General features: G+C 38.6%; 1 protein-coding gene across 3 annotated transcripts in view; it reads left to right on the forward strand.

The window, feature by feature from the left end:
* cpne5b (copine Vb) overlaps positions 1-26,960 on the forward strand; it is an 89,339-nt gene that overhangs the window by 21,364 nt on the left and 41,015 nt on the right. The window contains exons 2-7 of one of the 3 annotated variants that reach the window (XM_086087092.1): positions 74-114; positions 446-492; positions 5,815-5,918; positions 7,116-7,155; positions 8,337-8,351; positions 10,101-10,177. In XM_086087092.1, the coding sequence (XP_085943218.1) occupies positions 74-114; positions 446-492; positions 5,815-5,918; positions 7,116-7,155; positions 8,337-8,351; positions 10,101-10,177 (324 nt within the window). Of the gene's footprint in view, positions 1-73; positions 115-445; positions 493-5,812; positions 5,919-7,115; positions 7,156-8,336; positions 8,352-10,100; positions 10,178-26,960 lie in introns of those variants that run through there. The other 2 variants (XM_086087093.1, XM_086087094.1) reach the window with 2 other exon arrangements.

Raw genomic sequence — 26,960 nt, forward strand, 5'->3', positions numbered from 1 at the left:
ATGACGACCATGATGTCATCCTGTGAAATGTTCTTTTGTGTAAGTAACAGTCGTTTGTCTTTTTCATTTACAGAAATCTTCTGGATAAAGACACATTTTCCAAGTCAGATCCACGTGAGTGTTTAGTGTTCTACTCTTTCATCTTCTTGCATATTTATTCTATTTTCTTCTTTGCAAAATCCATTTTCACACTGTGTTTTGGGAAATCGTTGTTTCTCCCTGACTCCCATAACTGTTAGTTCACTGTACTGGAGCTAACCTCCCAAAAACAAACGCATGCACGCACACATGCACGCACACATGCACGCACACATGCACGCACACAAATTGATTTATCATTTGGAGGCAGGCTTCTTCTGATTGATGACTGACTTTTTCCTCTCTCTGTCTTTCATCCTTCGCAATCTTTTATCTCCCTCGCTGCTGATTTTGTCCCGCTTCACAGTGTGTGTCCTCTATACACAAGGTGTGGAAACCAAACAGTGGAGAGAGGTAAGTGGATTTCTCCACTATAACTTTTTAAACCGCGAAATACACTGAAAACTCTTAAAGTGAATGTCTCTGAGGCCGTGCAATGTAATTTTGAGTTAATATTTTCCTGTTAAGCCACAAATAATGCATGAAATCGCCCGAGACGCCGGCTTAACTCACAAGAGCTCAATTTAGTCAGCAGTTCACAACGTAAAAATGTGGCTTAAAACGTTGCCTGGACAGTTGATAAAGGTTTTATGATGGCGACAGTTTCACTTAGACTGTTGCCATTTCCTCTGGGAAAAAAAACTCAACTTTAGATTCTAATAATATAGAATTAGCTCTGAGTGAACATTTTCATCTTTTCAGCACATTTCATACGCAAATGAAACACTCATACAGGTGCTTCCGTCAAAGGAGCAGCACTCAAACGCTGTTAAACATAATGAGGTCACAGTAAGCGTTCATAAAATGACACACGAAGGAGCGAATAGAGTCGAAAGTCAGACTTTCTCAACTATTGCCTCGCCTGCTAAAGCTCGCACATACGGACGCAGATGCTGTGAGGGGTCTTAATGCACTTGCTTTTAATCATCATGTTCTGTTAACAGTTGACGTACTGTATGCCCTGAAGTTCCTTTCAAAAAGCACAATAATCATATATATATATATATATATATATATATATATATATACACATATAGTATATATTCTAAATGCGTATCATATGTTTTTATAGCATGGGATGACCCCTTATCCGCCTGCTTGTATGTTTACTTGCTGAGAACAGATTGCTGTGTGGGTTGACTTTCAGATGCTGCTGAAGGACTGTTGGGTGTCTTTCAGAACAGTATACGTTGTGCACTCTTAGCCTGTATACGCTGAGTTTACTAGAAATTCGTGTGATTTAACCAATTCGGTTTTTACATGTAGCAAAAACGTAATTGTAGTAAATACGTTTTACATAAAAACACATTTACTATACTGGAAAATTGGTATTCATTTTAAAGATGCGAGTGCATCAAATCGAACCGAATTGAATCATTCCACTTTAAAGTATAACAAATCGTCCTTTATTGGATCTTTGGAGGAAATGCCACATTTACAGTACTGACATGGTCATTAATATGAATGTAAAATGAAAACAAGAAACACATTGCATCGTATTCTCTCAAAGTAACCGGCACCATATTGAATCGAATCTTAATCCCACTGAATCAAATCATTCTACTTTAAAATCAAGCCATCCTTCAATCATATCGCACCCATGTATCAAAAATCGTCTTTTATTGGAGAGATGCACACCCCACGCACGAATTGCAGCACTTACAGCAATAGCACTTGCTATTCTCGTTCACGTTAATGAGCAAGTGCCGAATAAACTCGAATCAGTTACTTATTGTACTTTTCTCAAAATACGCTTATAGTCCAACAGAGGAAAAATCCAATTCGATCAAAAATATTAAATGGTAAATGGAATGCACTTGAATAATGCTTCATCATACGTTCACAAGGCCATATTCACTTATCTCATACTAAGTGCCTACACTGGCTTGTGATCGTACAAACCCACAGAAAAGTTTTCAAATTAACTTACTTTAAGGTGTCTGGCCAACAGCAGAACACATGATCTTGTTTTCTCTTTGGTCCTATTTTAAATCTATTGACATCGTGAGGAATTAGCTTGTTGTAGCCTCGCTTTAGCTAACGCTAAGCTAGTTTGTCTCTCCGGCAGCATTCACGTTTGCAAACTCTCTTTGGTCTGTTGCTAAATAGTTAAATATCAATCACTCAAATAAATACACTGCAGCTGTGCTGAACTGTATGCTGAGTTCTAGTAATTCTGGTTTTCTTTATGTTGAATATTAAATCAATGCATTTAATGGGACAGACTTTGAACGAAGCTTGGTCAAGTGTTTGTCACGGTTAGGGCTAAGAGCATTCTCCAGGAAAATGTAGACTGTAAGGTGCGGAAAACAGATGTGTGTGTGTGTAGACATGGGCAGGGTGTCAGTCAGAGACTTCCCGCCAGATTCTCATTAGCCAGCCCCAGCAGCCCAGTAGTATCTAATGAACTCTGGAGCTTGGCATTGTCTCTGCCACTCAGCAGGGAAATCACATTATGGAGCTCATCTTTGCCATCACCTGCCTCATCACGAGCATGTGCTCTGTGTCTCGTCAACACCTCTGGGCCTTTTGCAGTGTCTGGCCAGCCCAGAGATTGTGAATCGGCTATTCGTACTCACTGAAGTAGATTAGTTCATTTTGTTTTTCAGAAAAACATTGCTTTCAAATGAATATTAAAGAATATTTTCATTGTTATTCTGTTAGTTAGGTAGACTATGATTTCGTTTGGTACAACTTGTGACATTTCCCCTAGATTTTAATTGGTTGTTCCGATTTCGGTTTGTGAAAATTCACAGTTATTAAAAACAAAAAAGTCAAATGAGTCACTGACATTGATAATGGCAAACTTTTTAAACTTCTAATCTTTTGAGTTGAATATAAATTGACTGTCAAAGCAATTAAGGAACCAATTATTATGCATTTGGTAGCAATTTCAAAGTAACATGGAAAACCTAATTAGACAAGGTAGACATCTTTATAAATGTGTCAAATATCATTAGGTCAGGGTTGAAGCCAGTTAGAATATTTCTTCTGACTCCAAGGACAAAAATGGTAAGAAATGTCCTACCAATATGTGGCAGGCAATACTTGTATCTACCAAGCAATGGTGGAGGTCTATGCTCACCAAGTGCTCTTGATATCCTAATGTTATCTTGAAAAGACAAGATTAGTTCATGCACACATCCACCTCCACAACCTGCACTCCACATTGTGGAATAAGATCCATGCATCCGTGCACGTCCACTCCTTCACGCTCAACTTGCAAATAATGGCCTCGTGCCTATTGTTTGAGCTCCAACAGCTTGTCAGCTTGTGACAATGCAAAGAAGTGACGCTTGCCTCAAGTGGACAGAAGACGGAGCACACAATTCAATTCTAAATGCACGCGTGAAAATGAATCATGAGACATTGATAAAGGTAAGGGATTAGGGCGAGTTTGTGTGTAAGGCAAGTAATGGATCATTTGGAGAGGAGTGAAGAGAAATACAGCATATTGTTAAGCAAAAAATATCACATGCAAATTCTAGTCATTTGTGTTTAAGGTTAATTATTTGAACTGGATAACTGGCAGGGGAATGTCTCAGTGAGGTAGGTCCTCCAGGGAAACTAATTATCTGTTGATTTGTCACACAAAATTAGGTTAGGAATAGTGGGAATCGACCCACCAAATAGGTCGATGCCACACAATCCTGCGGACCCGGAGTGCAAATCTATTATTCAGTTGTTTGCTGGGCCTCGTTAATTCCAGCTAACCTCTAATTAAATTAGTGTTCATTTGGATTATTTAAAAAGACTCATGAATTCATCTTTGTCTCGGATCACAAAAGGAACCAGTTGCATCCCTTTGGCAAAAACTCTTGCAAAACCTCTTGATACCAAAGTTCGGGATGCATTTTGCTAATTCAGTAACTTTCAGAATAAATTTCATTAGAGCGCTTTCACAATAAATTAAATTAGACTCATTTGTCCCAACCGTAATAATCAATGAATTTAGCATGCATTTGCAAAGAAATTTTCAGGTGAGCTGGTGAGGACCCTGGACTGGTTTCCACTCAATCGCATTGCTCCCATAAGCAAACAACTATTCACACTCACGGCCAATCTAGAGGAATCATTTAAGAAGCACTTTTTTGGCATGTCCGAGCAAACTGAAGCGCCTGAAGAAAACCCTCGCGAGCAGGAGACACAAACTCCACACAGAGGTGTTCTAACAGATTTGAAACATGCTAAACACTATTTCGCAGTGCTTTCATCAACATTTCTCATACAAAGTATGTGTAAGATTGACCACACGGGTTAGCAAATGTTTGTATTTGCTTTCCATGGCAACCATCAGGATTAAAAAAACGTCAGTCCAAATGAGAGTGGAATAAGTGGAACGTTGGAGTAGGATTGATGACAAAAATAATTTCAATCATTTATTTTGAAGTAAAAACAGGAGTAGCATCACCAAATGTTCTTCTCCAAAGGTAAACAGCTCAAAGATGACCCCCTAGTTAAGCCTGAAGAAACCAATCTGTAATTCAATCCAAGTAATAATCTTACAGATATTTCTCTGTCTGTGCTGCGTGGAACTCAGAGTTCAGGTTGCTTGTCGTCATTGCACCTCACTACTTTAAATTTTAGATTTTTGATTTCTCCTGACCGACAGCCTATTAAATCACTTGCGTTAATTTGCTGTGTGTATTAGATATGCAGTTTAATTCCAGCCTAAATGCCCTTTCGGATTTTTTATTGTCAAGTGGCCTATAGCCGATATCACTATTTATAATTCTAAAAGCAAAATTAATAAACAAACTAAAAGTTACATACTGTTTGATGTGCCTCAACTTATCCCAGTTTGTTTTGAATGCAACATTGGCATGACTACCTGGCCACTATCGTTTAAAATAATGGTCTGTGCATATTTAATGTATTATATTTACACCATTTTTAATGGTGTATTTTGAATTCATCATGTGCATGTGGTTTGAATAGATGTGTGCATATACATCAGCTATAGCAATGATGTCTGGCTCACTTCGAGAGGGTAAATGTGTCTGTAACGACTGTCACGTGAGAAATTGGACCTAAAAATAGCCGAGATTATGATTTCAAAAAAAAAAAAAAAACATGTTCTGAACTATGGCAAGAAAAGTCTACCAGACCTTGAAAAGTTTTTAAAATATGTTTGAAATTTGAATGCAGCAGCATAAAATATTTTTTTATATATATTTTTATTTTGTCATATAATTTTATTTGGTTTACGGACGTAAATACAGTATGATGTTATACTTCATACTGTACGTGGTGTATGTTTTCGCTCACCTTTTCATTGTGTGAGACACATTGACGGTGAGATTCCTCCTAATTAGGAAGTCTCAGTAACAACTTTTCAACTGCATGGTCATACTTCTTCAGCCACTCTCTCCCCCTAATTTTCTTTGCAGGCAGTGTTTCTGCCCCTATTTCTTGACTCTTTCCCGCTCGGGGGTTTCAAGGGAGATTTATCTTGCTGTAATTAATGTGGGAGCGGTTTAGGATCAAGAATCCCGAAACAGACCCTTGGTTTCCTTTTCAACGTGTGAAAGCAGCACCCTTAATCAGGACTCTGACAATGAAGGTGTTCGCACGTGTGTGATGACGGAAAAAAAAATCCCAATTGAAAGTGTGAATTTTGGAGCGTTGCGCCTTTCTACTCTCATCTGACATCTGTCTGTCTTTCTTTATTTGCAGTTTGGCAGGACTGAAGTAATAGACAACACCCTGAACCCCGATTTTGTTCGGAAGTACATCTTGGACTACTTTTTTGAAGAAAAGCAGAGCCTTCGCTTTGACTTGTGAGTCTGTTTTCATTTGAAGTCGATACAGAGTCTCTCCAGCAGAGATTTCTTTCTCCATTTTTTTTTTAATTCGAGAACTTGAAGTCAGAGGGAGAGCCAGTTTTATGAAGCATCCAGGCTTGCTCTTTCTTTGCCTTATGGATCATTTTTCATGTCAATTCCTTTTTGACACACTTTGCATTTTTGGTCTCATACCTCTTGAGAGGCCATTTGGGTAAACATCCAATAAAATTGCTACACTCATCAATAGTGGCCAAAGGCGCAACTATGATGAATACCTGCATGCTGTCCAATTGTGCTTAATTAATGTGTAGGTGAACATTTAATTAGTAAATCACATATGCACCATTTCACTTGCTTTCATTGCTTTTTAATTATATGCAAATTAGACCAGAGCACTGCTCATGATTATGGATGAAGAAAAAGGATCCGACTAAACCCGAATCACATTGCCCACCCATGGTAATGTATGGAAAGTGGCAAAGAGGCCCATGATAGTAGATTGACACAACAAATGTTCAATGTGTGATCAAGGTACATTAAATATAAATTCAATATATTGAGAGAGGTCAAACACAATCAGGACATTGGGCAACCACTGATTTGTTAACATTTAACAACAATTTTGCTCACAAAGCAAATACTGGTAACAGTAATAAACAATTCCACAATTGTCAACCTCATGCAATCATTATTAATTGTACTAACATACCAAACTGTCCAAAATCGAAACAGTCAATTGACATAAATAATATCAATCAAATATGCAAGGGGACATTATTGCTTATATCTTTAATGTCATGAATTCACATTTTTACTTGCATGTGAATAATCCATGACACAATGAACATGGCAAGCACACAATGAAGCAAAGAACGACGATGCGTTGTCATCCCAATTGTAATCTCTTTGCCATCACTGGCCCCCTTCGGTGGCGGCATCACCAAAAATGGTCACAATCAAGCCAAAGAAAAAGCAAAACTGACTTGTGGAGTTAAACCTCACTGAGGTGAAGTCACATGAGATTTGCATCACGCGCGAATTGATTTTTGTGTGACTGTAGAGGTGAATGATTTCCCCCAAAATGTTGGCCTAATTCTAATTTCCACTATAATTAATCCAAATATCCCCATTTGTGTTTATTACAATTGTGTAATGTAGAAATGGCCATTTTGCCTTTGGGTTTCATTTCAGGTATGATGTTGACTCCAAAAGTCCAGACTTGTCCAAACATGTGAGTGCACATTGTACTGTATTATATGTGCGTACCACTTGACACCACAGATAAGTGCAGACACCGTTTCGGCTGAATTCCACAATTTGGATTTGCTAACTTGATGCATGAGACAAAATAAAATAGTGCATGCTAAGTCAAAGTGTGGCAATGAGCTGAGTCTCTTTATCTGTGGTGTTGCTTCCAATTAGAAGCTGTCTAGTGCCTGTTGTTACTTGATGGAATAAGGCAAACCCTTTCTAGTGATTGGTTTGTACCAGTATCCAAATACAGAATGTTCTGTTTTCTTCGTTTTCTTCTTTTTCTCATCATGTAAACAGTTTTACATGAACAGATCAGTTTGAATTAAGTTGCTTTTTCTGTTCATAGTTAATCAAGAACTTCTCGTTCAACCATGTAGAAGGACTTTTCACACTGACTTCAGACCACTTCCGCTTTTTCTCCTGGAGTTATCTTTACTTCCAATGTGTCTCATTATTGGTTTAGTTAAATCAATGAAAAATGGATGCTGGCCTTTATGTTCAACTCCAACAACATGAAATCTAGTGCATACTTTTACGACTGAAATATTTAGCCTGGAGAACTAAAGCTCTCATAAAGCAGCTCCATGCACACTTGTATTCACTTTACAACAAGCGTGCATGTTTTCTTGGCTGTAGGATATTGAAATTGATTTATTTTGACACCTCTGATAGAAACTATTCATCACGTACTGTACAATATGAATTTGTTTATGTCAAATGAAGGTAGTGAAAGAGAAGGTAACTCCAGAAAGAGACCGTACGGCAGTGGTGTGACATCACAATGAAACGTGTCGATTATGCAATGCTTTTCGCCATTCACAAACTCTCAACTTCATTATTAAGCGCTGTATTGGCTTTCTTCGTGCAACTGGAAATGATGGTGACGGAAGCATTGGCATTTTTTTTTGTAATCATCAAATGATGATTATTGGATGTATTTGGATTATCAGGGTTTGCATTTTTCCCATCATTATCTTTTTTTCTGGGTGGCACAAGCATGTTGTTTTCCCATTTTTTTACCTCATCACCTTGGTCAGCTTTAGTAGTACTTTGTTCTGGTCAAGTGTCATGTTATATGGTATATGATGGGCCTCTATTGTTGTTGTTATTGTTGTTGTTGTTATTGTTGTTGCTGCTGCTGGCCAACCTTTCTGGAAGCCTGCAGAACTCAACGTAGGTGCTAGCATCGCTTTCACCTCTGACACTGCATGGCCGCTGTCTCTCATTGGCTCAAGAGGAAGAGCGATGTCTGAAGGGCACGGCAGCAATCTGTGCAACCGTTCAACACGCTCGTGGTCTTGAAGGGTTCCAAGATGGCTGCATGATAACGGACTAGTTTCAGTCATGACTTAGTTTTTGTTTGATCACACTTGGGTTGGGTTCACTACATCACAGCACGCCAAAGAAGGAACTCTTTGGTCTGGATTGCTCAACACCTTTGCTGCTTTTAATTATTATTATTTTTTAATATATATATATATATATACATATAAAAATAGTTGCGATGAGATATACAGTACTGTGCAAAACGTGCAGGCCACCACTATTTTAGCTTTAATATTTTTCTTTTTGACAGAATTTTGTTGTTTATGAGGACCTGGATAAATAGGCGCATACATTTTTTTTTCCAGTTTGAGTGACTGTCATTAATGAAACTGTTCACAACCTCAGAATCACATATGGCACCGCCTGTTGCTTGATCATCCTCCATAAAGCTGGAAGTAGCGGCTAACTAACCGACAGATGGCCAATAAACCCACAAATAGAACACTGACTTTTGTTAATAGTTTTTGTTCTTGGTGGAGGTCTGCACTCTGCCAAGTGGCAACTTCAATTTAAAATTAGTGTGGAATAAGAGGAGGACAGGAGAGCCAGCATTTATTTGCCTGTGCCTGTGGCATATTAAAGGCAAAAATATTCATATCTTTTAAAACACTAGGGCAAGAAAAGTGAGTGTCAGATGTTAAAATTCCCACCTGATCAGAATCAATTTATTTCCCAAGTATGTGAAAACACGCAAGCAATTTGTTTTCAGTCACAACCTTTCGGAGAAGCATGAAAAATAAAAAAACGACCAACAGTGGGAGGCGCAAAGGGGAGTCCGATGGTTTGCTACATAGTGCCCTGAGTTTTCAGATGGAAAAAAAGGAGAAACTTCAGAAAGTGGGAAGGGAAAAAACAAGGCAACAATCTGTGTTCCTTTAAAGGTGGGCACAGTATAGACCTGGAAAAAAACCTCTATTACTTCATAATGCAGAAAATCCCGATTTTGCCTCCACATCCTGTGAAGTTGCAGTTTAAACAGAACAGCTACGTTTGTTTCTTTGTTTGGGGGGCTGACATTTCTGTCTTTTAAGCATAATGTGAAAGGGGCTTACGTTGCAGCATTTCGAAAACACCAACACCAACACCAACACCAACACCAACACTAATGCGTGCACAGTACTGTCGAGTATGTTTTAATGTATTTCAGTAACTAAGCGGTCATGAATCATCTTGCTTGTCATTATCACTATGCGTTCGATCTCATCCATCTGTTGTGTTTCCGTTGTAGTCCACAGCTCACTGCAGTGCGCTTACTGTGTGACACACCTCCAGTTATTATCCAACAAAAGATGCCAAGACAGCAAATCTGCTGTTGAAATCATCATAACACTCAAAAACAAGCTTCTTCCAAAAGTGCAAAGAATCCAAATGCACTGCCCACGTATTCAACTGACTTGAATTTGATGCACAAAATAAGTTTGATCTGCAGTTCAGTCTTGAATTTGACCTTTGCAGGGGTGTCCACAGTAGAAAGAAGACAGCAGGAATATTCCTGCTGATCTGACCTCTCTTTAAAAAATAAATAAATGTTTTTTCAATTTCCACAAATGCCAACCTGCCTCGTTTAGTCCCTTCTTTGTTTTCCCACATGTTTAGGACTTTTTGGGTCAGATGTTCTGCACTCTCGGGGAGATTGTTGGATCACCAGCCAGTCGACTGGAAAAACCTCTCGGGTGAGTGAACTTATTCAACCCATTTATCAGAATAAATGTTTGCTTTTAATTTTAAAATTGTAATGTTAAAATTCCACAGTTAGATTTGTGTAATTTTAACATTTTGAGAGCTAAATGGTTTCCAGGGTAGGTGTTATTTCACAGAGATTTAGATTAACTCCATAGAGTGTTAGCCATTTTTCTCCTCCTTTCCTCCTTGCTTATCACTGGGAAACAATGCCAATCAAACGAAAACAGTTTGGGCCCATGAAGTCATTTTCACTCTCAGAAGAGAAAGTGGACAACAGTAACATGTTTGAGGTGCTCTCTTTAAAATAGGTGTTCTCAATTAGTTGGTTTAAAGTTGATGGTCTTGTTTGCAGTGAAATGATTCTGAATGACATTCCAGTTTTATTGCATAACTGATATTCAGTGTGAGCCTAATATGCTGGATGCACTAAATGCAGTGTATGCCTGTTTTTTTTGTTTTTGTTTTTTGCTTATTTTTTAACAATTACAATCCCTCAGGGAGAAAATTAATTCCCAGCTATTTTCACTGAAGCAACCCCCTTCTCTCCCGGCTGTTTTACTGGATTCTGACTGATTTTGCAAGGTCCATAGAATATTGTGTTCTGCTGCTGTAAAAACATGGAACTTACCAAAAGAAAGATTCTGTTCTTTCATCAGGTATAACAAATATATTTGTATTTGTTTCCGTTTGGCAGCAAGTAGCATTAGAATAAAGCTAAGTTTCTTCATTATTTACAAACCTGTTAAAAACACTGGGGAAGAGAGCTTATTGCAACATGGCCCCCCTGGTTGATCTCTGATACTCTGCTGCCACCTGCTGGTCGTTTTTTGTAATAACTACCATTGCTTTAAGCAATCTCTTCATGTCAGCGGCTGCATCAAAGCCTTCTGTATGCTCTAGCATAAAAAAACTGAAGTTAAAAACGTATAAAAAAAAATCTGGGACAATGGCAATATTTAAAATTTAACGTTTTTATACGTTTTTGGGAGCAAATGAGTTAACCTCACATTATGCTTTTAAGCTAGTCGATTGGGATCGTTTACTTGCTTAAGGGCACCTCAACAGGAGTCAGGAATCAAACTAGCATATCTACACCAACTATTTCCATTTTAAGTTCTCCGCTGTGGGACTTGAACCATAAACCTCTGGTTCCAAAGCCCAAGTCCTCCGAGATGAATTTCTACCTGAAGCACATTTGACCCATAAGAAAAACACAAAATATGACCTGATGCGATGGTGATTTGGAGTCCATCTCAGAGTCATCTAAATTCACAACAATACACTATATTGAATTCAAACAACAAATAGCAACCACAGAGCATTGTGTGTTATCTCAAATAGGCTAAACAAAATAAGTGAGTAAGTTTTAAAAAACAAAACGAAAAAGAAATGTGACCACAAGTCAGACAATGTTGTCTACTGATATGTTTATTAAAGAGCCACACTTAGAGAAAATAAATTGCCTCAATAACGGTTAAAGTCCTCAGCTAGTGCTTTTTACAATGGTTGTCAAATGACTGTGTTAATTGGATGCCCCTGATCTCTGTCGTTACATTCATTATAAAGTTAAACCTAAGAGCTAATTGGAACGTCCAAATACAAAATATCTAACTGGACAAAAAAAAGAAAGCATGTTACAAAGAAAACAACATTGTGTGTGTATCGACTAAGCTGCGCTGAATGGAAACGTATACGATGACAGCCAAAGAAGGCTTAATTGGGAGCGTCGGCCTGAATAATGTTTTTGCAACTTTTATATTAAGAATTATTGATTTGTGAACATTTATGGTTTGGCTCGGCTCGAAAGGGATTTTGTTTTTATTGGTGCCAAATAATATTTTGGGACAATCTGCAGCTGAGCGATAACATGAGTGCTTGCCAAGTGTTATTTTTGTGGCTGCCTTGAATCTTTTTTAGTAGGAATAAATCTTGTTTTCTTTGGCTTGAATTTGTTTGCTGTCTTAAAGCCACATTGGTTTGTAATGAGTCAATGGCCAGTGGTTTTTCTTAAGTTATCATAAAGTGGATGATCATATCAACACGATGTGCACTATACATACATTTGATCCCTTTTAGGTCCGACCTTGGAAGGTCTAAATTTCTGTTTGTGAATCTAGCATTAATCATTTAGATGCTAAGGTGTCACACGATATGCTCATGGGAGTTGTTGTTGTTTTTTCCGAGTGATGCCATGCATGGATTGAAGTCTTGATTTATTTATTTATTTTGCGAATTTAGAGGTATATTTATTATTTTTCTGGTGCCTTTGGTGTAGTGTGTGATTTTGCTGTAAATACAGTTTAAATCTTACATTAGCCTTTGATATTTGACATCACAGTACTGATGCGAAATTGAAGAAGAGAGACATTCCAACCCAGCAGTTTGTTTTCATGTTCCTGTGGTAACAAATAAAGATGATTTATTATTACTTCGAAATGTCACGGCATTTTTCTGAGCCTTACTGGCTTGATGGGATGTTTTGAACACACACAAAAACCACACACGCCCATGAATGTTTTCAGTCGATATGAGGACAAGCATACACACCCAAACTAGGGGAATTGGGATTTCATTGATTGATTTGAACTTCTTTGTCACTTAAATGCAACATAAATACCTGTGGATTTCGTTGTGCTCCAATTCTACTCTTTCCGTGGCGATTAGCTGTGCTGTTAATCTCTGTCTATTTAATTAGGCAGCGGCCATTGTGCTTTTTCATCAGTGAAATTGTCCTGCAGAATAGATGGAATGAGAGTGAGTGTGACAGAAAAGCAAAAATGCAGAAGAGTGAAGCTGATGACAATGAACAGCTGGCGTGAATAATAGTGTAAATTACTTATAAGAAATACAGTAGATGAGTGGTGTGTCTTTGGCTTGTTAACTGTATCGTTTACAGATTTCATCCGAGACCACTGAAGCACAAAGTAAACACAAAGTCATTTTAGATAAATTGCCGACATTCTATTAGCGCGTTTGTTTGCGTTGTATCTCAACCGCATTCATGCTCACTTTTGCCTGCCTGAGTCGTAAATGGAAACAGAAAACAAAGCCACATCACAATATAATTCAACACTGTCGGTGAAGACAATTTCCGGCCTTATTAAAAATGAATTTCTATACTTCTTGTAAAATTGTGCTCTGCATTGTTTTCCCCAACAGCATCATATAAACATGAATATTAAGACAAATGCAAATTTGAATATGGAAATGAGAAACTAAATCTACACTGGTAAGGAAAACATCCCGTAAAAGCATATTATAAAGAAATTATGATTTACTGCCATATCTTCTTTCATTTTTGGACATTTTGTTTAATAATTGAGCTCATTTCACCCGACCTGCTTTTACAAATATTTAGAAATTAACCAAGTTCATAGCATGTTTGTAGATGACCACTTTGCATTGTATGCCACGAGACAGAGATATACTGTCAAGCTCTGTTTTCCAGTCTAGCGTCTAAATCTGCATGGGGGCAGGTTCAACCTTGTGTTGGTATTTTAGCGCGTGCATGCGGGCACACCGTGGCGGATTTAAAAAAGTGTTTTGTGCTGTTGTGGGTCACCTCTCATTCTATTTACATGTTTTTAATGACTCAAGGGGTTCGATGCAGACTGTTGACATGAAATATGAAATATAATGACATCCACCACACATTTTCTGTCTGCCTATGCCCTGATCAAATTCACCAAAATTCCTCCGCCAAAACTTAGATGTGGTTCCATCAGGACTGTCCGCTAGAACGCCCGGTACAGAGAGATCCAAATCAGAATCAGATTTATTGGCCAAGTATGTAAAAACACACAAGCAATCTGTCTTCACGGTCACAATCCGTCCGAGAAACACAAAAAATAACAATGACCAACAGAGGGAGACTGAACAGGGAGCCTGGCGGTTCACTAATTAGTGCCCCGAGTTTCTTAGGAGTAAGGGGGGGGAGACCCTTGCACATTGCAACCCAATAATGACGTTAGATACAACACATTTCAAAGATTTGCACGTGAGTCTGGTGGGGGGGGGGGGGGGTACATTTTCAAACGGGCCCAACGAGGCTCGCACCGGCATGATTAATCGAAATGCGCCAGTTATAACACTCAAGTGTCTACCAAAATCGAGCACATAGAGATTATTTGCCAGCCTTGTAGAAGGGAAGAGAAATTGTCGTTAAAGCTTTCTCGTGTTGTTTCCAGTCATGATGACCCTGTTGATTGGTTACCCATGCAGCCTAAAGCTTTCACTTAGCCTATCAAATACGTGTGCATCGACATGATGGGTTGGATTTAGAAGCTGGCCATGGGTGGGTTGTTGTGTCCCAGGAATAAATTGTATTCAGTGGTTTTCTCCATGGCTCGGACGGAGACGGATCAGCTAATCTGGAGTACATGAAGCTGGTGTGGCTTCCTGTGGGAAACATGGTTCAAATGACTCACTTGACTTGTTGACTGTTAGACTAATGATTAAAAAAGAAAAGAAACAAAGAGTCACTTTCCATCAACTAATTAGTTGACTTCACACTATCCCTTATGGAGATTTTTGTCATTTTATTTATTTATTTATTTTTTCACAATTTTAGTGTCATGGAGCTGATTGTATTTGGCTGCGTAGGTTTCAGTGCTCTAAAATGTTACAGTTTTGTTCCATATAGACTTTTTGAGCATAATGTTTGTACTTGTTGAAATTTTAATGTGACCTCATGCAATATGCAGGCTTTGCTGTTGAGTTTGGGTGGGAAAGGATGGGAGTATTCATAGAAATACTTCTTTTGGATCCGCTGGGTTTTTCATTGCCGACTGACACTTACAGCTGACGAAACTTTATTTATCATCGACGATGTTCAGACAGACATGGAGTTAAAAGCGAATGAGAGGCCACAGCCAGAGGAAAGAGGAGGATTGAAAATAACAGCGTATACGCCCGCAATATAATCGCAAAGGAATTGCCTTTATTTTAACAGAGAGCGCTTATTTTGCATGCAGGCTGTTTGTTTTGAGGCGCTCACCAGGTGTAAAATTGAACCTCCAATCTCAATGAATTGTGTGTGCAGCGAATGCCTGAGGAAGGAGGGACACATGCTGCATTAATAAAGTGCTTATGTTCATGTTTCAAATAGCCACAGTCAACATGTTTCATTTGAAGGCAATCATTAGTTTAGTAAATTGGCAATTTGAACTTCTGAACCGGCACTGTTCACACGCATCATTTTGAGCATTTACAGGCCATGCGAAGAGAAGCTATTTATAGCAAGATATCTGAATAATATTCTTATTTACATTCATTCCTGTAGTTTCATGGGAGTGAAATTCAAGCTTCTGAAATAGTGGTGACATGTTTACGAAATGTTGACGATGTGTTAAAGCACAAAACAGTGACAATGCAATTGTTTAGGAAATTGTTTATAACTTTATAAAGTGACATATAATTTATGTACAACACTCACATCAGCCCTCATTTTAATAATTTCAATGATTTTAAAGGTGCTTTGTGCAGTTTAAAAAGGTTTTATTAAAGCTTTTTCTACATCATGCATGCGCCACCAATGCCCATATGGGTACGAAGAGCCCTGACTGTTTTACTGTGACTGAATCAGCTTTTATCTTCCCTTTATAATATGCGGACCATCACACTCACATTCCTTGGGGAGGGGAGGGGCGGAGTTTCTCTTACCTCATTTGAAGTTATCTCTTCGTTTGCCAACCGTGGCTCTCGCTTTAAGATCGTGCACGTATTCGCACGCGCACCATGAACGAGCCAATTAAGCATATTTTCTTACAATTCCATGAAATAAATGTCAATTTCCTATTTTTCTACTTTCTGTGTTTCATTAAATGGCCCGATACCGATACTTGGCATCTGTACTCACCCATCCCTACTGATTTTACTGGCTCCTGCTCATTCTAATCTAATTGAACACACATTTTATTTTAAAGCACTCTGAAAACTTCATAATACTCAGTTTTAATAGCCACTGCCAGTGCTTTGTTCTTTACACTCACGAGGTTGTATATAATATAATATATAACTAAATTAGACAACCAATATATTACACTGTAAAAAAAGTCATAAAAATAAAGCGTAATATTTGAAAAAAAACCTAATAAAGTTTTTTCACTCAGATGTTTTAAGTAAATTTTACAAGTTGGGTTTTGAGTACGTTTCACCCAGTTTATTATTTATATTTTAGTATTTAAAAAAAAATAAAGTTACTCAAGCGTTGAGGAACGAACTCATGACCTTCAGCTTGGGAGACAGCTACTCTACCACCTGAGCCATGCCACTCTTGCTGTTTGCCCCAATACTGCATTGCTGGTGTGTCCAAAATGAGACCAAAAACGGGCCTAGGAGGTTTTTAATTATTTATTTATTTTAAATAAACTGGTAAAATGTACTCAAAAGCTCTCCTTGTAAACTTTATTTGGAATTTCTGAGTGAAAAAAAACTTTTACTAGTTTATTTCAAGTAAATATTGCTCTTTTTTTTTTTAACAGTGTACTAGTACCGAGTGTTCTATACCACTCTACAAATTTACATTAATAAACATTTTCCCTCACAGTGTCAAATGAGTTTCTTTTATTTGATATCATTTGAATGGAATACATGTGAAGGTGTACATATTGAAGGAGGCTTACAAAATATAGACGTCACAATTATAGAACCATGATACCATATGCTAATTTTGCAATTACAATGAGAAATATTTCCTTCACGCGCACACACATTTTTTTTTTCTCATTTTTTGAGGTAGTGGGAGAGCGGAGCTGCAGTTGTCAGCAATATGCTCCGACAGATGATTCAGTATATGAGCTGCTTGAAGTCAGACATCTGAAAGAGGATCTGAAGCTCCAATTTACCAAGCTGCTCTTTGTGGTAAAGTAGCGACAGAAGTGAATACTTTGCCCAGTAGCGACTCATTCACCTTATCTTCGCAAATCTGCAGCTTTGAGATATTGGACAAGTGGGTTCGCTTATGCTGTCATCAAACTATTTCGGAGGGTGCCTTGCAGTGGTGTACTGTATGTTTCCCTGTGGCTCATCATTACCTATCTCGGATATGCAGACGTGCCACGGCACGGACGAGTGGAAGGAAGAACGCCTGCTGAAAGTGGTCCAGCTGGCATGTTCTCTGAGCGATATTGCTCTTGTGTACTTTTGGCTGCTCGGGAAGGGGGAGGGGAGGGGTGGGGGGTGTAACAAAAACGGTGTCATTTTGTTTCCGTTACGGGGATTTGGTTGTTTGGTGAACCATGGATTTAAAGTTGTTGCCTGCTTTGGTGTGTGGGCGAAGGCATCGTTTTTACATACAGGAATTTCTGTGCTGTGTGTTACACCGCCTAATGTGCCAGAAATAATCACAGAAAATCATTCCGAAATCTATTTCCCCGTGACTGTGTATCCGTGTCCAACTAGAAATGTTTGCAACAAGTCCTCTGGGTAAAGCATCAGGTGTAAGAGTTGCTATTTTTCCAATCTAGAACCTGGCAATCATTTCTGTGAGAGATTCCCTCATTAAAATTGGTTGCTCACATTTATGAATGATATTGGCTATTGCCAGCCCCCTGGGCCAGGCCAGAAGATGGACGAAACTCAGCAGCCAACCCAATTATATACAATCTGAGATGTTGACACTTGTGTGAGAACCATAATCCGTTTCCATAAAACAGATTACCAATTGAAGAGGCAAACTAAACCACTCCCTACTAAAAAACTGAATGTCATTATACACAAAAATTTCAGCTAAACATAAAAAAATGCCAACATTTCTTTTCAGAATATTAATATATGACCTCCATTACAAATAAACTGGTTCATTTACCAATGGGCTATATGCCACGGAGGAGGCGGGGCTTCCGACACAAACCACTCCAACCATGATGAGGTGATGGCTCACGGATGGGTACAGCTCATCCGTGATCACAAATATGTTAGCTTCTAGGAAAAGTAGACGACTTATCAAACTATAATAGGGCCCGGCCGGTTATATCGGCCGATTTTGTCCCTTCAAACATCGGATGTACTCTAAGCAGTTACACCAGTTCACATGTGACACCGGTCTCATTATTTATACCACATAAATCTATACCATAACCTTGTATACCTAAATACTGAATATTTACTAAAGTTTGTTGATAAGGCCATCCTATGGACTTGTCATTCAAAATAAAGCAAATTCTTATTTTACTAATTAGTAATACTTAAGTAAGCAATGCAAGTTATGCAACAAATTGTCTTGGATGTCACTATTTTACACACAACCTAAAGCCATGGTTTGTTAAAAGAAATATAATGAATATGTCCTGTAATGAATATGTTAATGTCCTTATAACTTCATGAATTAAATGCATTACGCCGCACAATGCATTCTGAGATGCTTATTGAAATGCATTGGTGGAAAAAAAACATATTATTATTATTTGGGCATTATGTATTTTTTTTAATTAATAGTTTTATTAATCTGTAATCTGTATTTTTGTCAAAACTCTGCATCCTCAAAAAATCTATATCGATCTTGCCAATATATCAATTCAATGTATTTCTAAATTACAATAAGAATCAAGGCATTGAGACATTAAAGCTAATTGTGGGGGGAAAAAAGACTTCGATATGGACTCTGGAGAAGTGCAATTGGATCGTGCGGTTTGATGAGCGTGACCTCATTCCAGTTTGATTGGCACATCAGAGTAAAAAAAAAAAAAGTTGGGTAAAGAGCAGCCAATTCAAAAGAGTTTATCTTTTGTAACATCTTCCTGGCTGCAGAGTAAAAGAAACCAAAATAAAAGCATGTACAAATATGCACATACAACAAACACAATATGTAGGGGAGACCGGGGCTAATTGTATCACTTTTTATACTTTTATATATTTCTTGGAATCAGTACATCATATATAAACAAAATGTGTACTAGATGAAAGGCCAAAGTCTTAGGTATATTTTTGTATTCGCGTCATTTTCATAATACTTTGTGTCAGAGTTATAAGCCATCAAATAGAGGTAGTGAACATGTGACATGTTGCCCCACCAACAGGTAAGTTGTCACACTATATGGGTTAATATGTCACACTGGATTTTGCAACTAATAAAAACAAGAACAAACGTACCCTGTTTTTTTTGTTTGTTTGTTTTTACAGCCGGAGAAATTATCATTGATCTAAAAAATTCAGCGTAGTCAATGAGCAAACTTTATCATAAAATATTAGTAAATGCATTAAAGTACTTAGGAACTGCTGGCATTTTATAGCTCTCAGCCTCAAATGCCTGTATCTCCCCTCTTAAACTGGAAATTTGAGATTAAATTGAATTTCAAAAAAATTAATAAAGCATTTTGGTTCATGGACGGATGGTTCATCATGAAACTTAAACCAGTCCTGACATTTGGGCATACTGTAGTTGCAATGACTGGAAAATCAATTATTTGAACAATGAAGTGGTAGAGAATGAATGTGACTTTATGAAAAATGGGAATCAATGTATCTGTTAGTGCCTCTGCCAAAGAGGTTATGCATCACCTGCTTCTCTTGGTTTATTTGTGTGTTCACATTATGTGAAAACACGCTAATAAATCATTTTGTGGCAGTCCTTTAACATAGTGAAACTTGCATTTATTTTATGTCCACCTCAGTAAGTGGCCAAGTTGAGTGCATGTGACACAATTGTAATGTAAATAATAGCACTGAACAACTTAATTTGTGGGTGAAAGCACGTTTTAAGTGGCTGTTAATTGTATTTTTGTATAGTGCTCGTGTCCACAAAACACCCTCACATACATCTGTTGTCGTCCTCGAGCGAGGTGTGCTAATGTAGGTCTGGAATAGTGGACAGATAAAGCTGTCGTGATACCTTCTCTCTGCTTCTTCCTCTCTAGCATAAAGTGATAAATGAAGTGGCTCTAATGGTGTTCTTTTACAAAGTAACATTTCACATAAACACACACCGCCGAAAGATGCATTAGATGCTTTTGTGCGCGCGATGGTTTTAAGAGGCTAATTATAGCTTCTAAACACAATTGTCTCCCTGTTTTATTCCGCCATGTATCATTCATTCTCTCTCTTTTGCACTCGGTCTACATTTGACTGAATCCACAATGCAGCACTTTGCAAGCTCTCCATTGGTTGTCTGGGTCTGTGATACAAGGCTAATATGTATTCTTGGAGTAACTGCAGTGTAGTGCCAGGTTTCCTTCAACCATACAGTAAATACAAGTACCAGACTTATTTCCTTGGGGAGCGGTTTGCTGGTCAGACAAGAATAATGGTCACGAGTGTAATTACTACTTGAGGGCTTCTTTTCCTTCGTCTCCTACCTAAACCTCTCCTGAAGCTCGATTTATCTGTCTTTAGGGCCTTGGCAGATGGGAAGCTGGTGTTTTGTTACAGGCTCCAGCTGTCTGTCTGTCTTCTGGGAACAGTTCATGGAATATTTAACTAGAGCAGACCTTTGAGGCTGCATCTAGATCTTTGTAAACAGGTCACACAGTCAAAACCAAGGCACAGTTTAACAGTTCGCCTCATCTTGAGGTTGTGCGGTTATGTCACATAGAATGTGTAGGAGTTGTGAATATTTACTGGCTGGTTGCTCAGGTATGTCCGTTTTTTTGCTAGTACTTCACAGGTTTGGTTAAACTTTTGTTGCACCATTTGTTTGAGTGAGAAGGCTACAATAGGAAACCTTGGTGTGTACCAAACAAGAAGACCAAGACCATTTGAAAGACTAGGTCGGCGGGGGTCTCGTGGGGGGCGCAGGGGGCTGCGGGGCCGGTGGGGTGCCTGCCGCGTTCCAACGCTCGCACCCCCACCCCTGCGCTCCCCAAACGCGTGCTCGCACCCGTCGACGGTAACTGCAACCGAGGGGCACAAAGGCGGAAGCGTATGTACTGGGCCCACATGTCGCAAACCAGAACGAGAAACAAAGCTGATGTGTGAAACCCGGAAGTCTGAAGTCCCGCCTCCTCCGTGGCATAAACCCCATAGATCCAGCTTTCGAAAGCAAGCGTAGAGCCATACAGCCATAACTGGACTGGTCATCTGGCATGCAGGACAGATGCCCGGTGGGCCGGTGTCTTTTGGGGCCGATGCAGTGCTTTTTAATGATTATTTCCTTCCATTTTACCCCAAGAGACTGGCCCACGATTTAGAGGGACCAGTCCATGAATCCCTTTTTAATATAGACAGCAAAGTGTAACAACATCAATCAATATTAGTGCCAGAATTATGTGTTAGGCAAGGGTGATTTTTTTTTGGTGTGCCAGTCAAGTACAGTGGTCAGAACAACTCTACTGTAGTTATAGTTTTTATTCCCATCACAGGCCACTATATCATAAGAAAAAAAGGAAAAAAAGAAAAGTGCTATGATCTTTTGGTCATGACACACATTGCATATCTGTTTTTGTGTTTGGTCTTCATCACTACAAATATTTTGAAAATGTTAAGTTCTCCCAAATGCAATTGAGCCCACCCCCAAAAAATCTATTCATTTGGAACTACTGACAATATTTAAAGCACAATTGCATAAAGCAAATATTTTCCTTTGTCCGCATTCACTTGAGTCGCCATGGCAAGGAGTAAAAAAGGGAGGGAACCGATGGACTTCTTCCCACTCCAACTCCATCTTTAAAATGTACTGGGAAGTCCTTGATGCCATGATGAAAAGTGGCGCCTGTAATGCCCCCAGGCAGTTCATGATTGAAGGGGCTAGGTGATGGGAAACGGATGGTTCGAGGCTACTGAGCTCTGTAAAAATGTGTCTGACAGCGAAGGGGCTGCCCCACAGGAACGTCAACTCCTTGATCAGAATCAAAAAGAAACTGTTTGAACAAGGCTTTGTGGAGCTGACATCCCCACAGTGCCTGTGTGGCTGCTCATTAAGAAAAAACATTGAGACGACTCCAATCTTTATCCTGGTTGAGAGTAAGAAGAAGAGCCAGATCGAATCCAGTACAGCAAATAGGCAAGTGAATTTCCCTGCAACATCATTTTGGTCAAGAACTCTAAAATGCGATGGGCGTTACTTAGTCAGTCAGTAGTGAAGAAAGATGTGTTTATCTTCTTTTTTTTTGTTCTTTGTAGTGGGAGTCAGTGCCACTTTTTCAAGGAAACTCTTATATCTGTGTTCTTTCAAGATTATTATTATTTTTTAATCAAAGCATTTATAATGATCATCAATTATATGCAGATTTTTGCCGGCCCATTCCATATTCCCTGTGAATAGTGGGAGTCCATCGTAAAATTTGGGAGGATGAGAGCACCCCCAAGAATCAAAAACTATTGATAGTCGTAACATAAAAGTCCTCTTCAAGCTTGGTGGTGGGGGAAGGGGGTATTAATGAAAAGGTATGGAGAAGCTGAAGTTATTCCTCTCTGTAACAGAGTGCCATCTTCTCCATGCCTTTTTATGATTAAATCAGAATTATTGGAAATTGAGATTGAGATAGGATCTAAATAGTTTTGACATAGAATTAGAAACGGATTCATATCTCTGAACTTAACGTCTTACAATATGACATGACTGTATTGTGTCATTTCGCCTTGCCATTGCCTGGTGACTGGTCGAGTTCAAAATCCATCTTGTTCTGTAAATCAGCTTGAGCCGAATACTGTACGCTGAAGAGAAAATGAATGGATGGATGAAAAGGGGAAGCATCTTGTAACAGTTCTAAAAGCCTTTGCACTTCACAACAGTTTGTCTTGCCTGCATGTGAATGTTCAGCGACATGACAGAAAGTTGTGTGATCTTCCAGCATTGATTGTGTCCTAAAACTGAGTTAAAGTCCATTTCCTCTTCCTTGCAGGTAACAATCGATCACTCGTCTCTCACTGAGCCGGTCTGTTAAGAAAATTTCTGTCCTTGTGGATCTAATTTGAAATCTCAATCTACGAGGCAGCTCAAACACGCTGCACTAAGTGTACAAATGCACGGATGTCATTAAGGATGCGCTCTTTTATTTGGTTATTCTGCACCTTGCAGTCATGTGCTCGGGAACGAGCAGACAGATGGGAATCCGTAGAACGTTCTACTCCTACACACCTCACGCAAGGCTCAAAACACTTCGAGGTGACTGTTTTAGCAAATGAGATTGTTTTCCCCTCCAAAACAAATGAGAGGGCCCAGCATCATTGATTGCAAACAAAGCGTGCAATTGGCTGCCGTTGTTACGATGCTGATTGCCTAAGGTGTCGTTTGCGCCCCACTGAGTGTTAGTGCTATTGGAAGCGATAAAGGAGTCTGTTGATTGTGTGTTTCACTTTGTTTCTTTCAACGCCCCTGTCTTGTTTCAGCCTCCAGGTCAACGTGCTTCTTCTGGCCAATGGAAGGTCAACAAATAAAATATTTACTCCAATCTGAATAATAATAACTGAATATCTGTCTCAGCTGGGTGAGAACAAAGCTCTGAGGAAAATGGCAGCATGTGCTTTATTTGAGAGCATGATGGATACTGGGTCACTTTCTTCTCACAGGCACTCATTTGAGTCAATTTCTTTACTTTCATGGTGGCTGGCTGCTAACACTTTCCTAGTACAATTTGATTAATGGTGCACTTCCACTGGTAGTTGTAATAAAGTTAAATGAGGTCATGAATGGCTGAGGCACTGTAGAATCCGCAGTGGGTAATTGAGGAGGTTGGAGTCTCCAAGTTTATTATGTGTGCGTGTATTCTCATCCATTCCTTCCCTCATATGGTGAGGGCAGTAATTTTGTTTAGCAATGGTTTTAAAATTGGTAGAGAATTAGTGAAATCAATGACTGCTCACATCTAGCATGAGATGGATTTTGCACTGGGATTTCATTGACTTAAACAAAAAAAAATATATATATACAGTAATTTGACTGAGATGCATGCATGTCACATTACTACTTGTTTTGTTTTACTACTACTACCACCACCACAACTACTTATAAGAATAAGAATAACATTGAAATTTAGGGATGTCCGAGACCATTTTGTTTCAGACTGATACCAGCATGAGTACTCACTCTTGAATTGTCACTGATACAGATACCAAGTATTGATACCACTAGTACTTTCGATGCATAAAATTTCTCCAAAAATACAATGACAGATCATTTTAAAGAAAGACCTATACAGTGGTACCTCGGAGTTTGAACATAATTCGTTCCTGCAAAGGGTTCAAAGTCCGAATTGTTAAACCTCCGAAACATTTTTTCTCATAGGAAATAATGTTAATGCAATTAATCCGTTCCCAAGCTCCAAAAACGGAAAATTCCTATTTTAATTTATATTTATGTTTTTTTTTACATTTACAGTACAGTACAGTATCTAAACAATAAAAATACCTTACCTTACTTGTTGTGGTGTGATGGCATCAGTGGATGATAAATGCTATGTTAATGCTAGCTTTAGTGCAGTGCTGAGTTTGTGTATTTTACATTGGGCATATTGTTGGACTACAAAGCGGTCCTTGCGTGCGTTGTTTAACGTCAGGCACGTTGTTGAACAGCTAAGGGGGGTCCTCGTGCCAATATTTACAGAAGTAAAGGTTGTTACAACGGCGCGATAATCTCCTTCCTAATTCCACTGTAGTTCGTAGCACTGTATGTTTTTCTTTGCTGCCACTGGCATTGTTGTCTTTCTTTGGACCCATGGTGAAGAAAATTGTTGTGGAAAAATCAAAATGCGATCGCGAGTATGGACCTCCAGGAGTATTCACGATCTGACTGGAAATGAGCAGTGCATCGTCTCAACTACCGCAACGTGAGCTTCACTCGGCTACCTGTTTTCAAGGTATGTTCGGCTTAGCTTGCTTTGCTTGGGTGTTCAAACTCCGAAAATGAGTTCAAACTCCGAAAATGAGTTCAAACTCCGAGGCATTTTTTTACTCCGATATTTTGTTAAGTATGTAGGATTTAGTGCTATTTAGTGGTGAAGTAATAATTAATTAATTTAAAAAAAAGAAGTATGTTTTATTACATCAACATACTTTATAATTGTAGGTTTAGTAATCGCTAATAAATATTATATTATATTATATTATATTATATTATAATAACTGTGAATTATACTGATATGTTCCCTCACCATATTTCTGCAACAGATACAGAAAGTAGAAGAACTTTGCGAACGTGGTGCTTCCAGCTCGTGTATTTCATGTTCAATGAAATCCCAAGACAATAAAGGCAATCTGGAGAGAAATGTGCTGTCCAGTCAGCTATACAGACAGCTTGGTCTCAGCTGTAGGTCATGGGTCCACGGGATAGTAATAAAAAAAACACACACACAGCTAAAACCTAAAATGCTGAGGAATAAAACATTGGACTATTCTTAAGTGGCCTTGCATGCACCCTTATTTAAATCTTATTGAATATCTGGTGGTCCTGAAGCAAGCAGTCTGGAGAAGGCTCCTCTCTTTCACAAAGTACTCAACAAAAGTAAGGCATTGCTTCACGCGCAACTCGTCTCCCCTTTTTGTGTTAGTGCTGTTAATACATAGCAATGATCTGGGAAAACGAACGTCTTGACTTGGCAGAGTAAAAGGGGCTGTTGTGTTTTGATATGTGACTGACTGGTGTTAATTATGGATGCATTTGACCTCATGTGTGGTGTGTTTGATTCTTTTGTTCCTCTTTAAAAGTAAGATTGAGATTCAAGGCTCAAAACAGGATGTTCCGTTCATTCCATTTGGGCGACAGTTTTTCTGAAAATACGATGACCTTTTTCAACAAAAACAAATCTATTCTATACAAATAAAGACTTTTCATTTGCAAAACCTTGAGTCTGATATAATTTGCCGATTTTCTGTAACTGAGAGGTCATTTAAGAAATTCAAAAGACTTCATTGTTCACCCTCTATTTCTTTTTAGTCATGTCAGACCTCTCATTTCTCTGGCTAGATTATCAGAGAAGGTTTGATGTTCTCAGGCGCACTGTTAAATCAATGAGATACTTTGGGTTCTTTTCTAAGCGTGGATCTCTTTGCCAAAGTGCACTTCTGGACGACATCCAGCACAATCTCACTTTCAACAGGTCGGATTATTTCTAGTGCTCCTTATCTGTGAACGAAACTTGACTTTGAACATCTGACTGTGAATAGCTGCCATTACAAAACTGTAGCACTAGTGCTCTGATACAATTGAATAAAAGTATTTCTTTTTTTTCTTCTTTTTTTCTTTTTTTTTACTGATGTTGTGTTGTTTTTAGATAAATGAGCTTCAGCACCCCTAAAAAAGGGCTAGACACGCCTATGTTCAAGTTAACTTTTTTGTTATGGCACGTGTTTGCATGTCACTTGTTGCTCGGCAGGGTTCACAGGGATCAACAATTTGTGCCCTCGAGACATTAAATACATTCAAATATAAATGTCAGCCATGAATACAAAGATGTTTCAATAGCACTTTGGGACTTGAACCATTGCCCTGTATGAAACACGGACTTATTGAAAAGAATCAAACCATGCTGTTTATTTTCATTGCCGTGGAATCTTTAGCGTCTGGCCTTTTCCACGTTTACCTTGAAGTACACAGACTTAAATAAAAACTATATTAGACATCAGTACTGTAGGCAAAGCCAACAAACAAAACAAGCCAATTATTCCTCACTGCTGCTTTAATGTTAGGGGTTCAAAAACTAATGCTGAGTCTTTGAAGCATTGCGCCGACGGATGGGCAGGTTCTATTATACATGCACCGTTTCTCTGACTCCACAGTGACCTCATCTCATGTATGAGATGAGGTCTTTTCTTTCAATCATTCTCAGCTATTGCAAGATGAGCGCTTTAATGTTGCGGCTCTATCACCACCTTCTAGATGCATTTATTAGATGAATGTTCTGT

The sequence above is a fragment of the Leptonotus elevatus genome, chromosome 10 (assembly GCF_054856555.1).
Source record: "Leptonotus elevatus isolate MCC_2025b chromosome 10, RoL_Lele_1.0, whole genome shotgun sequence".
In the NCBI taxonomy this organism is placed as follows: Eukaryota; Metazoa; Chordata; class Actinopteri; order Syngnathiformes; family Syngnathidae; genus Leptonotus; species Leptonotus elevatus.